The sequence below is a fragment of the Sciurus vulgaris genome, assembly GCF_902686455.1.
Source record: "Sciurus vulgaris genome assembly, contig: HiC_scaffold_586_arrow_ctg1, whole genome shotgun sequence".
NCBI lineage: Eukaryota > Metazoa > Chordata > Mammalia > Rodentia > Sciuridae > Sciurus > Sciurus vulgaris.
In genome coordinates, this window is record NW_027632437.1 from 1,932,638 (window position 1) to 1,940,768 (window position 8,131).

Sequence of the window (8,131 nt, forward strand, 5' to 3'; positions counted from 1 at the left end):
AATGATATAAAAGCCTGGTGAAGGCATGATGAGCAGTTTCACAGCGCATAACACCAGCTTTGAAGCTAGGCCCTGCTGCAAGTGCAATGGTGCAGGCTTCCAAACTCAATTTTCTAAAGGGGAGAGTAAGGGCTTTGGGGGGGCCAAGAAAAGCTGGAGAGGGTCTTCCTGAAAAACAACTTCAGAGAAGAGACACTATGAAACTCATCATTGTTCATGTTCAACCCACAAATTCCTCAACATATAACAGCCTCATCATACACTACTAATTCAGGAAGTAGTTACTGTCCATTCACTGTGTTTGCAACCATGAACTCTGACCCTAATGTCATTACAAGTACATCGATGCCCTTGAAATGTTGTGTCTCTTTCTGTTGCTCCCAAGGAACAACCGAATATCCGTGTACCGATTCTTATAGTTTTCTGGCACAAGGATCATGAGCAAAGGCTTTACGAACATCACAGCACCTACCGCATGACCTACAATCTAAATCAGCTGATCCTGGAATATGCAACATTAACTCCTGGCTCTCCGAATGAACAGTTCACCGCAATCTTAGAAAATTAACTCCAAAAGGTCTGCAAATATTCAATTGTGAAGTCCCTCCTTCTGCAAAACCTGAATGTCCAACAGAAGGGGTTCCATAATAACCCACATTTTAATAGAATTACTGAGAAGTAAAAGCATACCTCAAGCATTTGCAAAGCGTCCAAGCCCCTTTCTTTCTTGATATGTTTCTATCCCCTGCCCACATGCCATATGCCTAATGTCTCTGGTTTCCCCCTTCCAGTGTGAGATCTTGGAAAGCGGGGTTTGTGTCATTCCTCATACTCCAAAGCACAAGGCATTCATTCCCATATCCCCAGTAAACATGAGAGCAACTTACACCTCGAGTGGTTGTTATGCTTCACCCAATCCTAGGCTGCATCTCTTGAGGAGGTCCATGAAAATTAACAAGAGTCCATTCCTCTTGACACTGGAGCTCCAGTGATATTGGTGAAGCCAGAACTGGTTACAGGCAGTTAGTGTAGAAATAGGGAATCGGGTCAGATCAAGGAAATGGAGGCCATAAAGCCATCTGCGTCTGGAAGTTGTAGACTGCTGTGGGACAATGGAATGTCAACGACCTGCAGAATCCATTGATAACCAAATTTACTTGCCCTTGTCAGAGACTGCAGGTAAGAAAATGCTGATTAATCCCCCCTGGGCCCTTACCTGCCTGAATCACTTTGGCCCTCCCCCTGTGCCATCCACTTTTCACTTTTTCACATCTCACCTACAAAACCAGGCCTAATCCCATAGGCAGGAAGAAAAGAGATAAAGGGGAGAGAATGGGAAAATAAAACCCATAAAAAGGACCGGATTTGCTAGTCCCACGGATTCCACCTTTGGGTCCCCTTCTTCCACCCGGGAGAAGTCTGCTTTTACTTTTCTTTAATACAGCTGCATTTTCCACTCTACATTTGCCTTAGTGTGCTTCTCCGGCATTATACTTCAACACCTGAGGAAGCAGAACTCGTCACCAGTAAAGAGCGGTATCAGATTTGGAGGTCCCACCGAGATCTACGCCGAGGTAAGTAAGCTTTTCTCTTCATGCACCCCAATCTGTCCGAGGTGCATCTTTCTGTCTCTTTCTTTCTAGAGGGCAAAATGGGCACTCGTCGCCGACGTAAACGCAGTTAGTGCTGCTGCCATTCTTAAGACTTGGGTGAAAGGTTTCCCAGCCCAGGCAAGTTTCCAATCACCTGCTCTGCAGGCATGTTGGGGCTCTGCTGAAGCCGTTTCCTACTTTTCTGTCCAGGCCCAGAGCGCAATTGCCGTGAGTACACAGTGTCCCTAGTCCTGATCTGCCCAGGATGCGTGGAGGCGGAGGAAGGGTTGGAACGACTGTGGGGCTCTCAGCCCAGGCTACTCTCCGGTGGACCCCAAAGGTTCCTTCTCCGGATTCCCCCTCTCGACTACCCTAAGGGGTATCCAGGGCGATCGGTAGACAAATGGCACTGAGGGAGAGAGCCAATTACATTTGCCTCCGTATGGGCCATGCAGCACACCACACACATCCATTCCCTCCTGGATGTTTCCCCTTCACTCGCCGATCAGACATTAAACATTCAGATGGTATGATTAAGAAAATTAGTAGAAGAATCCTCAGGTTATCTTTGTTTGCATATTTAGCCTTTGCTAGTTTGTTTAAAGTTTTCCTGTGCTTAAAGGTGCTCAGTGAGTTCTAAGCTGCAGGGAGGATGTATATTTTAATTCAACCCCTCCCTTGAATCCCTCAGAGAACAGGGTATTATATGTGTAACAATCAATAGGTGTCCCCCTCACCCTTTGGAGATTCCTTTAAGTCTACAAAATAGGCAAGATGATGTGTAATTCTTTTTTTGTTGTGGGTCCCTCTTAATTAGAAATTTATAGTGGCAGGGAGGAAAGCAGTAATGCCCTTAAGTCTGAATCCTCCAAGGGTCTCTAGCACAGGGCAAACTAGAACCCTAGCACTTTGCAAAAGAAGGCCAGAAATCACTTTGGCAAAGCCAAGTAGCGAGAGATGGGTTTTCTGGACCGTATTGAAGCTCAAACTTAGGAAGACATCCCTAAATATGGTCTCCAGTTCGGGCACCTCAGGTCTATTTTTCTTTTCTTCCACTTAGATGGGAGCTTCACTCTCAACAGTATTGCCAGGTTCACCACTAGCCTGCATACTGAAAAACTGGGACAAATTTGACCCACAGACACTCAAGAAAAAGCATCTCATTTTCTTCTGCCTCCAGGCCTGGCCTCAATACAAACTCTCTGATGGAGAGTCTTGGCCGCCAGAGGGAAGTATAAATTTTAAGACCATTTTACAGCTTGATAGATTTTGCAAAAGGGAAGGAAAATGGCGTGAGGTACCTTATGTTCAGATCTTCTTTATTCTAAGGGAAGACCCCAAATTATGCCAACAATGTAAAATAGACTCAGCCATAACCACCACCGTAAAGGAAGAAAACCTTAAAGAGTCACCTACTGAGGGAAAGGAATTTTCTGCTAATGTCCATCAGCAGGCCTCCTCTCCTCCATACCCTGGTCCTTCTCCATCTGCCCCAGTGGACAAATCAAATATACTACCTCTCCAGGAGATGCCAGGAGGAGAATTTGGACCAATTAAAGTATACAACCCTTTCTCCCTCCAAGACCTAAGACAGATAAAAACAGACCTAGGGAAATTTTCAGAAGATCCAGATAAATATATTGAGGTATTTCAAAACCTATGCCAGGTGTTTGACCTCACCTGGAAAGATATTATCCTGTTATTTAACCAGACTTTAACCTCCAATGAGAAGGAAGCCACCCTAAAAGCAGCTGAACAATTTGGGGATAACCTACACCTTGCTCATGCCCCAGGAGCCCAAACTAGATCTAAACCCAACTATCCATTGGGAGCACAGGCAGTTCCAAGAAATGATCCCGACTGGGATCCAAATGATGAACAGGATGCTTGGAAGATAAGACACTTCCAAATGTTAGTCCTTGAGGCCCTTAGGAGAATCAAACAGAAGCCTATTAACTATTTCAAGGTTTCTGAAATTATACAAGGTCCCCAGGAAAGCCTGGCTATTTTTATGGAGAAACTCAGGGAGGCAATGAGAAAACACACCATCGTGGATCCTGAATCCATAGAGGGCTTTTAAAGGACAAATTTATCATTCAGTCGGCCCCAGACATTCGGAGGAAATTACAGAAATTGGCATATGGCCCTGATCAATCCTTAGATGATATCCTCCGACTTGCAACTTCCGTTTTTTATAATTGAGATGTAGAGGAAAAGAAGGAAAAAGAGCGTAGAGAAAAGAAAAAAACTGAAGCGCTGGTCTTAGCCCTAAGAGGAGTTAGCTTCCTGGGTGAAAAAGGAGGAAAACGGAATGTACCTCAGGTCACAAAAGGGGTTTGTTTCCATTGTGGAGAGGAGGGACATTTCAAATGGGAATGTCCCCAAGCCAAATGGCCACCACTGGAGCCCTGCCCTAAATGTCAAGGCAATTATTGGAAAAGTGACTGTCCTCAGGGGTGTAAGTCCTTGACGCCAGACTCTTCCACACAGGCCTGACGGGGCCCGGGGCTGATTCTAATGGCTCCCGTAACTCCTATCACTATGCATGAGCCCCGGGTATGCTTCTCCGTAGGGAGCCAAGAGGTCAACTTCCTCTTAGATACTGGCGCCAGTTTTTCAGTGCTAACCTGTTATCCTGGACCTCTTTCCTCTAATACTATAATGGTGCAAGGAGTGTCTGGCGGCCTATTACCAGAAAGTTTACTCCCCCACTGAGTTGTGAGTGGGATGGGATGATGTTTTCTCATGCATTCCTGATAGTTCCAGAATGCCCTACCCCTTTACTGGGAAGGGACTTACTTTCTAAACTTCAGACTTCCATTACAATGAATTTGGGACCACAAGGATCATTGTGTTTACCTCTACTAGAATGTGATATAAACCCTGAAGTATGGGCCACTGAAGGCAAGATTGGATGGGCAAAAAGCGCAATCCCAATTAAAATAGTCTTAAAGGATCCCTCTGTCTTTCCACATCAAAGACAATACCCACTACGCCCAGAAGCAAAAAAGGGCTTATTAAAGATCATCCGGAAACTCAAACAGCAGAAACTTTTAGTACCTTGTAATTGCCCATACAATACACCAATTTGGGGAGTTCAAAAATCAAATGGGGAATGGCGTTTAGTCCAAGACCTCAGAATAATTAATGAAGCAGTTGTTCCCCTCCACCCAGTAGTTCCTAATCCATATACTCTTCTATCTGAGATTCCAGCAACTGCTAAAGATGCCTTCTTTTGCATACCTCTGGACTCTCACTCTCAGTATCTGTTTGCCTTTGAGGAACCAGATAGTGAATCTCAATTGACCTGGACAGTACTGCCCCAAGGATTTAGAGATAACCCCCACCTATTTGGACAAACTCTGGCTAAGGACTTAGCAGAATTCAGAGATAAAACATCTGCAATTGTTCTCCAATATGTGGATGACATCCTGTTATGCGCTTCCACCCAGGAGGAATGTCGAAAGGCTACTACAGAACTCTTAAACTTCTTAGCCAATTAGGGTTATAAAGTCTCAAAAGCAAAAGCTCAATTATGTCAGCAACAGGTCCAATATTTAGAATTACAACTATCTCAAGGAATCTGCAAACTAGGACAGGAAAGAATAACTCCTATAGGACAATATCCTCTGCCTCAGACCCTAAGGCAACTCAAAGGCTTCCTAGGAATAACTGGATACTTCAGACTTTGGATTCCTGGGTATGGGGAATTAGCTAAGCCTCTTTACAGTCTTCTGAAAGAAACGTTACAACAAGGAGCAACCAACCTAATATGGGAACCAGAACATATTAAAGCCTTTAAGACATTAAAAGGTGGCCCTACTCCAAGCCCCTGCCCTTAGTTTACCTACTGAAAAGGAATTTAACCTGTTTGTCACTGAAAGAGGAGGAATAGCCCTAGGAGTGGTGACACAAAAGAATGGACCTATTCAACAACCAGTAGCCTATCTCAGCAAGGAACTTGATGTGGTATCTTGGGGATGGCCCCACTGTTTACGAGTAATTGCAGCCATAGCTCTACTAGTCTCTGAGGCAATCAAAATCACCCTGGGAAGAGACATTATTGTCTACACTTCCCAAGATCTCTCAGGAATTTTAAACTCAAAAGGAGGACTATGGCTTTCAGACAGTCACCTTCTAAAATATCAGGCTTTACTTCTGGAAGGACCCATAACTCAGATAAAGACTTGTTCTACTTTAAATCCACCTACTTTCCTACCAGAAACATTAGAGGAAAGTCCTGAACATGACTGCCAACAGGTCCTAGCTATGAATTACTCAGCCCTACAAGACCTTCAAAACCTTCCCCTGTCTAATCCAGACCTCACCATGTTCACTGATGGAAGTTCCTTTGGGGAACAAGGAGATTGTAAAGCTGGATATGCTGTGGTGACTCTACATGACACTTTAGAAGCACAATCTTTGCCCCCAGGCACAAGCGCACAACTTCCAGAATTGATAGCCCTAACAAGAGCCCTGGAACTAGGGAAACAACAAAGAATTAATATTTATACTGACTCTAAATATGCCTACCTCATCCTGCATGCATATGCAGCAATTTGGAAAGAAAGAGGATTTCAAACAACTGAGGGAACAGCTATAAAAAACTATAAACAGATCTTAAAACTATTAGAAGCTGTCCATTTACCCAAAGAGGTAGCAGTAATCCACTGCCCTGGACATCAAAAAGAAATAGATGAAATGACAGAAGGCAATAGACGAGCAGATCAGCAAGCCAAAGAAGCTGCTAAGGGGACTTTACAACAAATGACAACCTTAGCCCCTCTGATATGGACAGGTCCTCCCCCAGAGATAAGGCCCCAATACACACAGGAGGAGACACAGCAGGCTTTATCTAAAGGAGGAAACCCCTGGCCTTCTGGGTGGATTCAGATGGAACATAACAAACTTTACTTACCTGCTAATTCCCAGTGGAAGATTTTACACACCCTACATCAATCTTTCCATCTGGGAGAAGAAAACACTCTCAAATTAACTCAAGAGATATTTGAAGGGAAGCATATTTCAAAAACAATCCAACAAATAGTCAATGCCTATGAGATGTGCCAAAGGAATAACCCACTTAACTCTGCCAAAAAGCCCCCAAGGCTACAAAGGACAGGACAATTCCCTGGAGAAGACTGGCAACTTGATTTTACTCACATGCCAAAAAGTAATGGATTCCAATATTTATTGGTTATGGTAGATACCTTTACTAGGTGGACTGATGCCTATCCCTCCAGAACTGAACAGGCAGGAGAAGTAGTCAAAGCCCTATTACAGAAAATAATTCCTCAATTTGGGCTGCCCCACAGCCTCCAAAGTGACAATGGAGCTGCTTTCAAGGCTGCTGTCACTCAGGGAATATCCAAAGCCCTAGGCATAAAGTACCATCTCCACTGTGCATGGAGGCCCCAGTCCTCAGGAAAGGTAGAAAAGACTAATGACATCCTAAAGAGTCACCTAAGAAAACACTCAAGAAACTCACTACCCATGGCCTAAAATGCTTCCTCTAGCCCTACTCAGAATCAGGAATACCCCCAAAACATTAGGGCTCAGCCCATTTGAGCTCCTATATGGGAGGCCATTCCTAAGAAATGATATCCTTAAAGATCAGAAAACTGCAGATTTAGTGGCTCATATCACAAAGTTGGCCAAATTTCAAACTGAAATCTGTAAATATCCCTCATCTGAGCCAATCATTTCTCCACCTCTGTATGAGCCTGGAGATCTAGTCATGATAAAAACCGTACTTTCAAGTTCTCCAAATTTAGACCCTATTTGGAAAGGTCCTTTTCCTGTAATCTTATCTACCCCCTCTGCAGTAAAAGCGCTGGGACAAGAGAACTGGATTCACCACTCTTGAGTTAAAGGCTATCATCCTGAGTCAACTCCCAAAGAAACTTCCTCTCAAGGAACTGAGGAACGATACTCCTGCACTCCAATAGAAGACCTAAAATATCTCTTCTACAGAGACAATGATGATATGTAAACTTTTCTTCCTCTCTTTATTATTATAGGCAGATCCACTGAAACCAATTCTTTCCTAAATTGGGCCCAGCAATATGCCACTAAATTACAAAAAGGTAATTGCTGGATATGTGGGCTATTACCCCTTTCCAGCACCTCTGGACTACCTTAGTGGGTATCTCCTTTACAGGGAGATGACTGGACAAATTTACAGTCCTTAATATTAGAACAAAAGAAGGAAAGACCCTCCTTACAAACTGCTACTCGTGCTAATGTTAGCTTATGGCCTATCAATGAAACTCGGTCACTACCAGGTCATAAAAAGGCTTTCACTTTAGAACAGACCTATGTTCAAATTTCTACTGCTGTTAAGTCACATACAGGCTCATTTGCTTCTAACTCTCCACCACTGCCACCAATATGTCACATATATAAAGATGGTTATTATCAGGTTTGGGATGGAAATTTATGGCTTACACCCACCATTGGGCATCTAAACCAAAAGGCCCCAATCTGTTGGAACAACATAACCATACTTATGATATATGGCCTAATAGTACTCGAGAATT

General features: G+C 43.7%; 1 protein-coding gene across 1 annotated transcript; it reads left to right on the top strand.

The window, feature by feature from the left end:
• Positions 1-1,112: 1,112 nt before the first annotated feature.
• LOC306652423 (uncharacterized protein) lies at positions 1,113-3,672 on the top strand (the record flags this gene model as incomplete). The annotated part of the gene is made up of 3 exons (XM_079125326.1): positions 1,113-1,179; positions 1,474-1,574; positions 2,653-3,672. 3 exons carry the CDS (start codon positions 1,113-1,115, stop codon positions 3,670-3,672), a joined length of 1,188 nt encoding a protein of 395 aa, XP_078981452.1.
• Positions 3,673-8,131: the final 4,459 nt, after the last annotated feature.